This window comes from Harpegnathos saltator, unplaced genomic scaffold (genome assembly GCF_003227715.2).
Source record: "Harpegnathos saltator strain DR-91 unplaced genomic scaffold, Hsal_v8.6 scaffold522, whole genome shotgun sequence".
Classification (NCBI taxonomy): Eukaryota; Metazoa; Arthropoda; class Insecta; order Hymenoptera; family Formicidae; genus Harpegnathos; species Harpegnathos saltator.
This window is the reverse complement of record NW_020230341.1, coordinates 358,824-373,113: the sequence shown is the minus strand read 5'-3', so window position 1 is coordinate 373,113 and position 14,290 is coordinate 358,824. Positions and strand designations below refer to the sequence as shown.

The window sequence follows — 14,290 nt, the reverse complement described above, 5'->3', positions numbered from 1 at the left end:
AATATAGCGCTACAGGAGTGCAGCGAAATCGCATTCTGTAATAATGGAGCGTTAACTTGCAATAACGGTATGTGACACGCCTATTAGCAATCAGCCATCGCGTCAATTTACCGTGAACACGTACAAATTTCACGGAACCTGAATACACATCTCGTCCGAGCTTATTTTCAAAGCGTTTCGAAACTATATTTAAAAAATATTTAAAAAAATACACGCGTGCAGATATAAAGCTGCGGAGAGCTTCAGAAAGCCTCGCAACGCGTAATCCCCATTAGTCGAAAATACGAATTTATGACGCTTCCAAAGTGAGATTTTCGATCACACCTGATCCGCGTTGCCTCTCGTGATGCTGACACCCTTGGCGGAGATCTACGGAAATCGGGGATCGTAGATTGGTTTGGCGACAGGAAGAGAAACAAATGGGAACAACGGTGGTCAAGCGTGGCCGGATATTTTTCAACAGTTGCAATGGCCGAGTGTGCGAATTGTTGTCCGAATGCTGGGACTTACGGACGCCGATGTTGCTGATATAGCGGGCTATTGTTAACCCAGCACAATGACTGTGTTTAGCAACATCGACCAGCCCGGTCGCGTTCAATTGTTCCTGCCTGTCTCACCGTTGCGCGTCCGCGCGCTATTGCATTATTGTGTCGACAAGTTAGTTAACGCTCTGTGAACGACAATTAATCCTCTCTGGACGCGATGTCTGTTATCACTTTTTTATTCGACGCACCAACACGCAAATTCTGTCCCACAGGCCACCGTATCGCATTTCAATTCACCAATACGTTCGAAGCTGCGCGCAATTTGGGTTATTGGCATTGCTAATACCCAATTAATCGAATGAAAAAGAATCAATTAACACATTCGGATTATCATGCGATTATTATTGACCTACTCTGGTTGTAATCAATTGGTTGATCGAGACGAATAAAATAGATATGTACGAAAATCAAGTTCCTTTTCCAGGAATTTTTCTATATTTTTTGTCTAAATCCTGTCGCTTAAGAAGTTAAGCCTGGCGAATGAAATACTTAGGTTAATTTTATCAGACGAAGAAAAGAAACATATTTACGAGTTTATCCCAATTTGGTCTTCTCTTGGAACATGCTTACGCTGATCTTTTTATCAATAATGATTGATTACCAAAAAGAAAAAAAGCCGATAAATTGCGATGACTAAGGAGCCTTTATCCTTCAACCTGCTTATGTCAGAGCACGGTTGAAGAAACGGGAGAAAGAAAAGGAGCCCTTGTTTTGATTGGGCAATGTCAAAGCAAACTGGCTCTCTCGACCCGGACTGACCTCTCTCTCTCTCTCTCTCTCTCTCTCTTTCTCCGTCTTTCTTTCCCTTTTGCCCTCCTTTTCTCCCTTCTCGTGAGTTCAAGCTCACCCTTCGCTTTTTACTGCCGTTTTATAGTCGTTTGTTTGTCGCGGCGAGGCGAGACAGGAGCGATTACCACGCGGTCACGTTTCGTGCAGAACAGTATCGCGAGGTATAATCGTGACTCTAGAAGCTCTTCGTCTTTTGTTTTGCTCGAAATATTTATTAATTACCGCGCCTATCTCGAAAATCGATCCGCTTGTGACCCACTCAAAAGTTAAGAGATAAGCGAGCGTAATAAGGGAGCGTTTACCTGATCTTCGGTGCACAGTGGATTAATTGTGAAATCGCCATTGTAGCTATCTATCTTGACTCTCTCCGTCCTGACGCACGTCGAATCTCCAGTCTCTATCGACAAGTTCATGTTCACACCTAAAATCAGAGGAAATCTGTTAGTTTAATCGTCAAAATTGTAACCTACTCAGAACTAAACACGAGGTTTTTCATTGCGCAGCGTTCTTGTGATAGCAAGAATTCATGTTTGATCTTTCGTTTTATTGAGCTGAAATTTGCGTGTCGCGGCGCATTAGACGTTATCGATTCGCGTAACGAACCTCCTATGACGAATTTACATCAGACGCGGGCCACTGTCGTTCTCTCAGAAGAACCTCGTAAATTATTTTAGGGCCAAGTCGTGAGGCATTTGAGATCTGCCGTCTCGGCAGACGACGGCTTCATATTTTAGCGGCCACGAGGCGTAAATGTTTACGTTAAAAACGACCCTCGTCGTACAATATTACCTTTTACGCGTCTGACGTTCCTTGCACGCGCGAACGAGCCCGAGCCCTTCGCGGTCCTCGGCCCATTCTCTACGCAGCGATACTCCACTCGTAAAAATTCCCCCATCGCTTCGTTCACCGCCCAGCGATAGATTGGCTTCAAACAAATAATAATATAAAGCTCCATTCACGTGTCAATCGGGAGAGGACCGCCGACGATCGGAAGCACGTACCTCGAGCCGACCTAAACTCAATGCACAATCAAATCACGATTTTAACACTTGATTTTGTTCCTTGCAGTGAGAAAAGAAATGAATAACTCGTTCCGCCATGCTCGCGAATAGATGGACTCACGTCGATTTTAAGATTCGCTATTTTAACCGTCGAAAGATATTGCGAGGTTTCAAGGATCGAGAACTTAACACAATTTGCAATATGTACTGAGGGTTATGTTTGTAGCTTTCTTACCTTGAGATATCGAATCCACTTGTTTTCCACGCATTTCAGATTCAACTTATGCATAATTTACATTAAAAATATACAAACATGATGCAAGCGATTTTAACAGAGTCAAGAAAAACTATATATATAATATAATATATATATATAATAATAATACTATATATGTAATAAAAATGCACGGAAATGCGAGAAATGCTAACGACACGAATAAAGCTGTAGCGTTCGAAATTAGTAATGGCCGCTTCCCCGTTGATCGCTCTGAAGTGAAGCGCAGCAAAACGATATGATCTATCTAACAAAAATCGATATAAAATCAATTTACAATTGTGAATCGATATAAAATTTACGGAAATGTATTTGATATGTATAATCCATTGGAACAATATCTGTATTTATTTGGGAGATAACGGTATTTTAGCATTGAGAATTGACTTTCAATAAAATAATATTGGTACATTACACAATCATATTAATTATAATTATTTTATTTAGTATAGTCCCTGTTATTAAAGTAACAATCTATAATTCATATCAATGTTATCAATGTTACCAAAGTGACAAATTTATATATTATTACAATTATTAGATTTATGTAAAGGAATTATATAACAATTGAGTCAGCTGAGAATCTCTCTTTCTCTCTCTCTTTCTCTCATTATATAATACAAACAGTTCCATAAGTCGAGATGTCGATAATTCGAAACTGTCATCTCCTGATAGCTTTAGTTTCTTCAACCTCGGACATAGACCGCCATCTAACAAGGATTGAGGAAATTAACAAATACCGGCCTGCTGTTGTCCCGTGCTCTGCTGTAACTTATAAAAAGTGAACCTGCAAAGCGGTTACTCGATTCTTACGATTCATTAAAAGGTGCAAAATTCACTAGTTTAAAAATGGAAGACGAAAGCGACCAAGAGAATACGATTGAGGATGATTACTACACCTTCCTAAATATCCCAAGAAACGTGAGAATGTTTGTCAATTTGTTATAGAATTTCTGAGAATTCCGGTTCTATGGGAGGTAGAAAACAGTTTTGGCCCTCCACGTGGACTGTCGTTTTTTTAACGCTGATGTAATGCGACTAATTTTGCAGGAACTTGATTCTTTTTTACGATTAAACTGTAACGTTTGATTGAAATCGTGAATATCAATCACAAATCTAGAAACACTGATAGTGTCAGTTCAGCATTGCCAAATTTTATGCCTGGATTATTTTATTTGCTATAACATATATGCTATAATATATTTTCTCTGTTTAATATTATAGAAATATCGGTAACGGATATTGTTTTCTACTCAAATCTCTGTTCTCTCTTTTATGAAATTTATGCATATAAATGATGCAATTAACTAAGACTGGTTACATGCTCCCTTTCATGATGATATATTTTATTGCTCCAGGCTAGTCCTGAAGATATTAGCAATGCATATCGTAGACAAAGTAAGCTTTATCACCCTGACAAACATACAGATCCAACGCTTAAGAAGGAAGCAGAGATTCTTTTCAATCGTACCAAGAAAGCGTATGAAGGTTGGTGCATAATTGGATATTGATATTCATATTTGTTTGTTCCAGAAAGATCAGTTGTTTAAAATTATCATTTCATTGTATTATAGCAAAAACCTTGAAATTGATACATAGTTAACTATGTATCATTTCATTCATATCATTATAAACCGATGATTGCTTTGAGTATTTATATATAGATTTCAATATAGGTCATTGTAATTATGTATGTATTATTATATACTGTTTTTACTGACTTGTTTAATTGTGCAAACATTTGGAAATAATATGTAATGTTATAGTATTGAGTGATCCACATCAGAGGGCAATTTATGATTCACTGGGAATCCGTGGATTAGAAACAGAAGGATGGGAAATTGTACAACGTACTAAGACACCTCAGGAGATTCGGGAGGAATATGAGAGGCTGGCTAGGGAAAGAGAAGAAAGACGTTTGCAACAACGCACAAATCCTAAAGGCACTGTAACAGTAAACATCAATGCCACTGATCTTTTCAGTAAATACGATGAAGATTACAGTGATAAGTAAGATCAAACTTTGAATTACTATGAAAAGAAAATCAGTAATAATGATAAAGTTTTATATGACTGGAAACTTTGAATTATGTTCTAGCAGTGGGTTCTTCTCGTGCATCGAAGTTAGCGGAATGTCGTTTGCGCAATCTATTGAAGCACCACTCACATTGAGAGACACGATAACCATGTCGGGGCAACTTGGTACACAAAACGGCACAGGCTCCGGGTCGATCAATGTCTCGGCGAAACGTTTAATATCTTCGAAAGGTTGGGTCGAAGTCGAGGTCGGAGCTGGTAACGGTCCGACGTTTTCGCTCAAAGGATTTCGCACATTAACGAAAAGATTATTCTGCGATGGAGCGACAATACTGCAATTTACATCGCACGGCATGAAAGCTGGCTACGTAGGAAGTATGTTCATTTGTGAATATATCATTCCGACTGCCATCGAAATATTACATACTTGATCCGTATATTTTATTCGCACACATTTTTTGGCAAATCTATTTTTAACTTAAACAAGTACATGTGTGATTTTAACAAGTATGAAAGGTATATGTCTTAAATATATATGATGTATTCATTGACTAAGATAAAATCAAAAGCTTTCAGTCGAAATATTTTAACCCTCGCGATATTAACGGTTCTAGCAAGAACGAGGGTTCAACTTGATCCAAATACCGTTTGGCGAGGGTTAAAATAGAGAAAACAGAAGTATTAGCATCATTGGAGATCATATAAGTTTATTTACAGCTCTTGCAATGCAGTTGGACAAGCATACAGTGGGATACCTCACTTATAGAGCTGGTATACAGGATGCTATGAGCACCATGGTGGTGAGAGATACATCCCGATCGTACACTGCGATCTCCATACATTTTGGACTTATACATTCTTTCATCAGTCTTAATTACACCTACAAAATGGAAGAGAAACAGCTCAGGCTTCGTAGTAGTGTCAAGTTAGTATTGCCGAGAAATATTTTGTTTGCAGTATACATCTTTTCGTTTCCAGAGATATATATAATTTACGTATAATCGACTTTATTATAATTCGTATAGGGCTGGTACTTTTGGTGCGTTTCTTGAATATGGTGTGGAAAAAAAGGTCTCCCAACATAGCTCGGTTTCGGCAGCTGTACGTGTCGGTGTACCGACTGGCGTTACCTTGAAAATTAGACTGAGTCGTGCCTCACAAGCATACACATTTCCAATCCATCTGTGCGACGAGATTCTTCCAGCTCCTGTTTTTTATGCCACTGTAGTTCCCATTGTAACATGGACGGTTATTAAAAAGCTCATAATCGATCCGGTAGTGAAAGAGCGAAAAGAACGCGAGAAGGAAAAGCAGAAAGAGATGTACAAGTCTAGAATATTGGAGAAACAAAGAGAAGCCAAAGCTGCCATTGAACTCATGAAAGAAACTGTTAGTAGAATAAGAGCTGAAGAGGAATCTAAAAAAGGATTAATCATTACCAAAGCTCTGTACGGTCGATTCGTTTATCCTCAGCAAGATAGATCTAATTTGGAAGAGAGCGGACATAGAGATGAGATGATAGACGTGACGATTCCGTTACAATGTTTAGTCAAAGATTCCAAATTGATTCTTCATAAAGCATCCAAGGTATTAGATACTCTAATCGTATTCGATTCTATATTTTAATTGCATACAGATTTAAGATATTAATTCACTTTGCTAATTTGTTTTAAATAACATTAACTGTAACCCCATTATAGAGTCAACTACCTGGCTTTTATGATCCATGTGTGGGAGAAGATAAACAGCTTTTGGTACAATATCTTTTCCATACTCAAACACATGAATGTATTATACGAGACGATGCACCTCTCAGGATACCAGTTTCATGTAAGAATTCATTTTTATTTATTTGTTCTTTTAAAATAAAAAAAACTACAGCAACACCTCAGTGTTAAATATAAAAACATAATGGCATATACTGTATGTGTTAGCTGTCTTAATATCGTTCTTATCTTTTTATTTAATATTTTGATTTGTCTCTTGTATGATTCTCTCTTGTATGTTTTAGCGCATAAAGTGAACACTACCTGACATATGCGATCAACATTAAAAACGAAACGCAGTCGTCGCAATCCTCATAAGTGATTGGCATATTATTGCAGTGTAGATTGTTATCTCTTAGAGATTTAATTTTACATAGAAAATGGAAAATACCGAGTGTTCGTTTATTCTTTGTACATTAGTATTGTCTTCTCAGTAAACTGATATTTAATTATTTGGAAATAGTCATGTAATTTAAAATGTGAAGGAACACATAGAAACATACATGTTTTATTGTACTGCATTAGAATAGATATGTGTGTTTCTTTCATAATCTTTTTAAAAGGTATATGTAATATAAAATTTAAAATTCTTCATATGCATATATATGTATTAATTTTAAATTGTATGCCATTTCCAATAATAATATTGTTTAAGATACCTTGCTAAAAGGACAAAACATAGTCAACCTAAATACAAATCTATACTGCCTATAGAAATATTAATAATTCTATATATAAAATAGATATACATATATATTATTCCAAAGTCATATTGATCATTTTACAATTCATTAACGTAGTTGAAGATACGAATCTGTCTATTGCTGCATACCTGGGTCTGAAGTAGGTATACAATTTGCATGTTGTGTATAAGACCATTTGTTAATTAGTCACAACCAATTACTAGTGTAATTAAAAGAAGTAATATATTACGAGATGAAATCATATAAAATGGTTATTGATTTAAATAATGTTCCTGTATGTAATTATATATATACATATTTTGTGGAACGTATAAGATATATTTGTGTATGTATCTATTAAACAAATTACAACTAAGTCGATATTGAATCATCAAATAAACTTGCTTCTTAAATTACACACGATAAAAACATACTTTCTTGAATTAAGAGTTATTTTAATAACATTCTTTTATATAAAAATTTTTTATTCTGATATAATTTGTACTTTCCAAGATAAAATAATTCTATTATAATTCTAATAAATTCATTATGTGCTTGTGTTTAACATAATATTATGCAGAAGAGAATTTGTAATTGCATTGTTAGGTAAGAATTTATTAAATATATCTAATTCATCATCTTTTCTCTGTAATTGAGATAATGGAGTCCATGAATGATCATGTTCTAATCTGAAGGAACCTTTATAACTTTGAGATGGTGCAGAATTACCCCATTCCTATATAAGACAGGTAATAGATTATATCAAATTAAATTATCATATAAAAATATTACTTACCTCTGGACTAATCATAGAGAAATAAAGTTGTCCTGATTCTCGTTGATATAAATGATATACATGACCAGGTTGTTTTATAAAATTACAAGCAACATGATGTAACTTTGCATTTCGTTCTGCTTCCAACAAAATCCCTTCAGCTTGCTTTTGCAGAAATTTTATCTGTTCTGCAATCACTTGTAACTTATTGCATGCATTAGCTTTTATACAGCTATCAGCCTATAGAAAAAGAATATTATAAAATATAGCAACTGTGTTAATAAGATATAATTAAAGAATTCAGTCAAAAGAAAATTACAAATATTATACAATTATTTTCTACTACCTTCTGTATTTCTGCTACCAATGCCATTAAATCTTGCTGATTTGATTTAGCTACAGCAGTCGGATCTACTAATAGTATACCTTGTGGCATAATATTTCGTTCTACTAAAGCTATTGCTGTAATGTACAAATTGTATTGTTAGTGAATAAATATTATAATAATATAGAAAATTATCAAAAATTATAAGATCCATTAAACATCTCAAAATATTCTAGTTAATATTAATATAATTAATATTACATATGGAAAATAAAAATCTCTAAAACATTTAAGGTTATTTTGGTTGTACCTTTAGTTGAAGTAGTCTGTAAACCAACTACTGTATCCATTGCATCATTATTATCCATCGTATAGACAATGTAAATGAATTATTATCGTAAATATTTATTATTATTGTAAATTAATATACAATCGAAAATAAATCATTTTAAAAACTATTCAACTAAATAATTTCCGTTAAAAAAGTAACACAGCACGTTAGAAAATAGGAGCAAATAGTTCTTAATTTTTTAATAGTACATTTCTTCCTTATGGCTTCTACACACAGGACGCGGCAGCGCGTCAACGCGGCAACGCATTGACCAATCACAGTCTTTCTTTTCGAGAGATATGAGTTATATAACTGTAAAAGAAAGATTCTGATTGGTCAACGCGTTGCCTCGTGCGCGCTGCCGCGTCTGTGTGTAGAAGCCATTAAAGCCAGCGGCACACGGTGCTTGTTTTCGTGCTGGGTTGCTTGCTGGATGAAAATACTGCGTTCTGATTGGTACTTTTCCGAAGATGGATGGAAATGCACCAATTAGAACGCAGTATTTTCATCCAGCAAGCAATCCAGCACGAAAACAAGTACCGTGTGCCGCTGGCTTAAGCTTTACTGGCTGCGTTCAGAAAACACGACGGTTACACAACGGGTGCATTCAGTACTACAACCGCTCACTGAGCGCTCAATGAGCTTTTACATTTGATTGGTATATTCCTTTAGATTTAAAAATATACACCAATCAGATGCAAGAGCTCACTTAGCACTCAATGAGCGGTTGTAGTACTGAATGCACCCAATGATTGAGTAATTCGTCAACGTTATTGGTCTGAATGTAAAGATCTAACAGTAAGGACCAATAGTTAACCGCTTAGTGGCGTTTTGTTTTCTGAACGCAACCATCTTTTTCTATACTTGATAAACTCCTGCTCCATCTAGTTGCCATCTATTTGATATTGAGATATACAAGTTAAGTTAGCTCGGATTAGGTTATATTAAATTTCATACTTGATCGTATGGTGATCTTAGTGATCAAGTGAATAATAAATAATCAACAAAGTATTGCATCTGCTATATAAAATGCTAAATATATAAATCGAGTGTTTTCTATTGTAGTTACTGTGTATAAACATCTTTTGTTTATACACTTCTCTGTAATAAGACAGGTGGACGCGCATTGTTAAACTACATTGTCGTACGAAGTACTTGGAATGGATTATGCAACGATTGTCGATCAAGCTGTCAAGGAATTTTATTCAGCAGGTAGCAATGAAGCTCATTCGTGGCTCTTACAAGCACAAGTCTCCCCGGAAGCTTGGAAATTCGTATGGGAACTTTTGGATCCTTCCAAGGTCTGTACATGAATGCGTCATATATAGTCTCTGTTTGAAGATAGTGCACTCTTCTATATTTTTTCACTTTTTCATCAAATTTTTGTTTTGCAATAAATATTGCAATCAGATACTCGAAAAAAGCAGTTATAGCTAAACAATTATTACATTACTAAATATACAGTATAGTAGTAAATATGTACTATATTTACAGTCAGCAGAAGTTCAATTTTTTGCGGCAACAACTTTGCACACAAAAATAATTAAGCAATGGGATGAAGTACCTGAACATGACTATCCGATGTTAAGGGATTATTTGGTGAAGAGCCTAAAACAGCCCAATACCCCAAAATTTGTTCTTTTAAAACTTTGTCAAGCGGTAATATTTTTTTGTTTTTATATTATATATGTCCACATATATATATATGTATTTTTTTTTAATATAGGAAAATAATAAATTATAAATGATTCTCTTTGTACATAATTTAATAGTCACTAATTATCGTTAATTTTAGTTTGCTGCATTTATGGTGAACAGTTACAATATAGAGAAGATAGAAGAGGATGCAAGTATAGTTGATGACCTATTTAATGCTTTAACTCCAACTAATTCTCCATCTATGCTAGAATTATTACTACGGGTACTTTCATTGCTTCCTACTGAGGTATGTACAAAATATATATAAGATTATGCTATATAATTTAGTTTTGTAGTAATAATAATCTTTTTCATTGCATTTTAGTGCGATAGGAGACGACAAACGCGTGGCAATTCACAAATTTTAGTCAAAAGTTGGCCTAAAATTTTATGCTGCTTACGATTGGTTTTTTCGTCGTATGATACAATTGCATTGTTGTTGCCACCAACGTTTATGATTCTGACTTTAGAATGCACTCTAGCTTGGTTTAAGATGGACAAATTGCCATTGGAAGCTATTGGTCAAATTTATTCTGATCTACTAATTATGGCAACTCACTATGCACCTAATAGGTACGTATTTATTCTTATTAGATATTAAGGAAGAAATTGTAATATAGAACTTTTACTAAACTTGTTATATATGTTATATATGTATATAGAATGATATAAGAAACTATAGATATAAATTTACAATGAAACATCAACTGTTTATTTTTTGCAAGGTCTTCAAACTTATGTACCGACCCTGAGCAGGAGCGTGGTTGGGATATAGTGCAAGAGTGCTTGATCACAATAGTGACACATCGTGATCTAAAAAGATGGACACATACCCTTTGGGAATGGGCCAAGGCTTTGACAATAACGGCAAAAGAACATGATACCAAATATTTCTGCGAAGTGTTAACTGCTATGGGGGAGGCTCACAGTCGCGAGTTTCTGATTGCTCTAGCTGGCGGTAGTAATGATTTGACTCATAAACAGACAGCTACGAATTTGATCGAGCTACTGTTGGAATGTACATCCCAGCCAGGTCGTTACCCGACGGATGAAACTCGTAGTTGCATCCCATTTGGATTCTGGTATGCGTTACAGGACGATTTAGGCACGTTGGATCAGCCACTCGAGAAATGGGCTTTGTTAGCGTTGAAGCCCATTTACATCCGGCTGGCTGAGGCGTTGCTGGAGAAATCGGCTCTTCCATGCCGGCAAGAGTTGAGCAACGCAAACGAGAGCGAGTTACTTAGATGTTACAGGCAAGACGTGGCGGACACTTTAGACTACTGCTACAAAGTTCTCCAAGAAGACCTGTTGAAAATGGTTCTGGAAAGATTAGCCCGGGCGATGTGTGATAATAAAAATTGGACCGACATTGAAGCGTCGTTGCACGCATTTAAAGCACTGGCTGAATCTGTCGGCAATAGAAATGTTCGTTACGTCCCGGAGATGATATTCGCAATTCTTTCTTATATACCTTACGATCGTTATCCTCCGGAGGTACGTACAATTATCGTGCGCGATCGTGCGGATAATCGGCATTAGAAAAAAAAATTGCATATAATGTATTTTGTTATTTTCATTCTTTCTCGTATATATCAGGAGTCTATTGCTACTCTATCATTTCTGTTATTTTCATATACACTAATTATCAGCGAATTGTAGTGTGTCATAATATGGTACTCATAAGAGACAATTTGTTTGGTACGCAGGTAATGGCGTGTGCTTGCTCGGCACTTGGCTCATTCGCCGAGTGGATTGGGGAACATCCCGAGCGCAGGCTGAAAGAAGTGCTGCAATTCATCACGCTAGGACTCACAAAAGGCCCCGAAGTCGCACCTTTCGCGAGTATGGCATTGAGAGATATCGTAAGAGAATCCGGTAATCATCTTGCGCCGTTTGCGCCGTCCATTCTCAACACTATCAGACAAACTCTGCTGAATGTCGCGCCTGGTAGCGGAGAGACCTTACGGCTTATGTATGCGGCCGGAAAGGTACTCAACACATTACCTACTGTGGAATTACAAATGACGTATCTCGACGCGACGCTAGGCCTGTGCATAGTGAAGTTGAAGGAGTTATTGGAGCAACCGCTGTTCGTGGCGCGGCTCGACGTGACAAATCACCTAAAAATGATTCTCGCGTGTCTCAGTACTCTCGATGGCACGATCGGTAAGGCCGTGTTGGACGGCTTGATACCAGTGTTTCATCAGATCATCGCGCATCCCGAATGGAGTCAAGACAATGCCACATTGGAGGGAATGTATTTGTGCGCTCAACGATCCGTATCGTCGCTCGTGCACCCGGAGACAGATGCACGGCCGTTACTGTCGATCTTGACGACATCTTATAAGACGTGGCCGCACCCGGAAGCATTGAATCTACTGCGTCAATTGATAGTGTTGTTCGCAAAAGATCAAGACAATATCATCGGCTCGGTTCTCGCCGAAATCAGCTCGATAACGCTGAGCGGCGTGAAGGCGTGCAGATCGGTACAGGGCGATCTGTCCGATTGGTCAGATCTGATGGAAGCATACCTAGGTGTACTTTCGCAAATTTGTAAGAAGAATATCAAGTTATTGTTGCAAATCCCAGAGCAAATCCCGGAAATGTTACAATGTGGTATGTGCATTAGTTGTACATTAATTGAGAAAATGTCTATGGAAGTTGGATTTGTCTAACGTCCACATCCAAGCAGACATTTAATTCTTCTTCTTTCTTTCGTGCATTCAGGGATTGCTTGTTTAACGCTGCCGGAATTTGCGACGGTGAAAATGGCCGGTAGTTTTCTCAATCACGCAATCGCACAAAGTCTGCACATGCAGACATTCATTCAACCGATTGGCCAGGAACTTGTCTCTGTAATCTTGCATCATCTCAGTAAGTGGGAACGGGTTCTGCGGAAATGCGTGAATTCATAAAATTTCACGAAACTGTTTGCTTGATTACTTATTTCTCTTCGTATTTTTATTAGGTGGAGTAATGCTTCATCATAATTTCGAACCTTACGCTGAAGTTCTATTGTCACTGAACAAAAACTGCATGGAGTGGCATGAGTTGTGGTTACGAATTGCGTTTGAGAGTCAAAGTGATATCGCAGCATTGCGAAAGGAATATATAACGCGCATCTTGCGCGAGAGATTGAAGCAACGACTTAGCGACGTGCTGAAGGAATTCAACTTGCGGTGTCGACAAAAAATAGGATCCTCAAATCCTCGGAATGACAGGACTTCCGATGTACTGACGTAAAATCAGTTTTACTCTATGAAGGGACCGACACAACATAATGTATGTAACACACATGCGAATATCAATATAATTTATCTCTTCATAATAAACGCTACATATTGTATATACTTGTACTCCATACGGGTTTTTTTGCATTTTTTTGAATCATGAAACATTCATTGATCACATGTAACGCGGTGCGATATAACGCGGTTACAATAAAGAAAATAAAAGAATGATCGAGGAGAAAAAAAATATATAATATATTTCCGATTCTTTTCCATCGAGTATAATCGTATATTAGTTGAAGTATTGGTAATTAATTTATCAGATTGTTAGAAAATGCAAAAATTAAAGCGAGAAACTAAAAGTTAAATAACAATTGTGTAAAATTGAACTGTGATTTATGTATCTAGCGATTTTCGTGCAATCATTTTGTTGTAGGTAAAATAAAAGTATTTTTGTTGGATATTGTGCTATTTAATTTTGATTTGTTCTTTGCTGTTTGTAATACAGAAAGAAGGAACACAGAAAAGATCGTCGGAGATAGATTACACATCTTTCTACTTACATGCTTAATTAATATCACTTTCTCCATGTTCACATAGGTTACTTGCCTAATGTTATTCCACGTCAACATGTACATGTATTACAATAAAAATCGATTTCTTCCTTTTCTAATATACATTGCGTGATAAAATAGAATATCCTGGATCCAATATATTATTGTGAATTGAAATATTTCTCGAAAAGACGACTTGAGGAAAAGATAGATAAATAGTGCAAAGCAAGGAGAAATTATTTCATCTTTCTTAACCAAATAAACTGATCCTCGTACATG

The 14,290-nt window shown here is 36.4% G+C and overlaps 4 protein-coding genes across 6 annotated transcripts in view; 2 read left to right on the top strand and 2 right to left on the bottom strand.

The window, feature by feature from the left end:
• Positions 1 to 2,250, bottom strand: part of LOC105190284 (forkhead box protein D1) — a 28,050-nt gene extending 25,800 nt beyond the window's left edge. Inside the window, 2 exon segments of the mRNA XM_025303012.1 lie at positions 1,637 to 1,755; positions 2,124 to 2,250. The gene's annotated coding sequence lies outside the window, so the exon portion shown is untranslated.
• Positions 2,251 to 3,353: 1,103 nt separating this feature from the next.
• On the top strand, positions 3,354 to 6,842 carry LOC105190282 (dnaJ homolog subfamily C member 11). 2 transcript variants are annotated; one of them, XM_011152970.3, is made up of 8 exons: positions 3,354 to 3,530; positions 3,968 to 4,097; positions 4,376 to 4,619; positions 4,711 to 5,021; positions 5,364 to 5,571; positions 5,672 to 6,233; positions 6,347 to 6,476; positions 6,658 to 6,842. In XM_011152970.3, exons 1-8 carry the CDS (start codon positions 3,459 to 3,461, stop codon positions 6,678 to 6,680), a joined length of 1,680 nt encoding a protein of 559 aa, XP_011151272.1. In that variant the 5' UTR covers positions 3,354 to 3,458; the 3' UTR covers positions 6,681 to 6,842. The 2 variants fall into 2 exon arrangements, with proteins under 2 accessions (XP_011151272.1, XP_011151271.1); XM_011152969.3 differs by having other exon boundaries at positions 4,708 to 5,021.
• LOC105190281 (uncharacterized protein C1orf50 homolog) lies at positions 5,337 to 8,810 on the bottom strand. 2 transcript variants are annotated; one of them, XM_011152968.3, is made up of 7 exons: positions 8,506 to 8,810; positions 8,217 to 8,332; positions 7,892 to 8,110; positions 6,357 to 7,831; positions 6,086 to 6,261; positions 5,681 to 5,868; positions 5,337 to 5,526 (listed from the first exon to the last, which is right to left on the bottom strand). In XM_011152968.3, the coding sequence occupies exons 1-4, from the start codon at positions 8,561 to 8,563 to the stop codon at positions 7,643 to 7,645; spliced, it is 582 nt and encodes a 193-aa protein (XP_011151270.1). In that variant the 5' UTR covers positions 8,564 to 8,810; the 3' UTR covers positions 5,337 to 5,526; positions 5,681 to 5,868; positions 6,086 to 6,261; positions 6,357 to 7,642. The 2 variants fall into 2 exon arrangements, with proteins under 2 accessions (XP_011151270.1, XP_025158789.1); XM_025303004.1 differs by having other exon boundaries at positions 5,681 to 5,853.
• A 637-nt stretch (positions 8,811 to 9,447) lies between these two features.
• On the top strand, positions 9,448 to 14,132 carry cdm (importin-13-like protein cdm). The gene is made up of 8 exons (XM_011152967.3): positions 9,448 to 9,827; positions 10,021 to 10,185; positions 10,322 to 10,471; positions 10,550 to 10,797; positions 10,950 to 11,721; positions 11,934 to 12,843; positions 12,955 to 13,101; positions 13,196 to 14,132. Exons 1-8 carry the CDS (start codon positions 9,687 to 9,689, stop codon positions 13,468 to 13,470), a joined length of 2,808 nt encoding a protein of 935 aa, XP_011151269.1. The 5' UTR covers positions 9,448 to 9,686; the 3' UTR covers positions 13,471 to 14,132.
• The last annotated feature ends 158 nt before the right edge of the window (positions 14,133 to 14,290 follow it).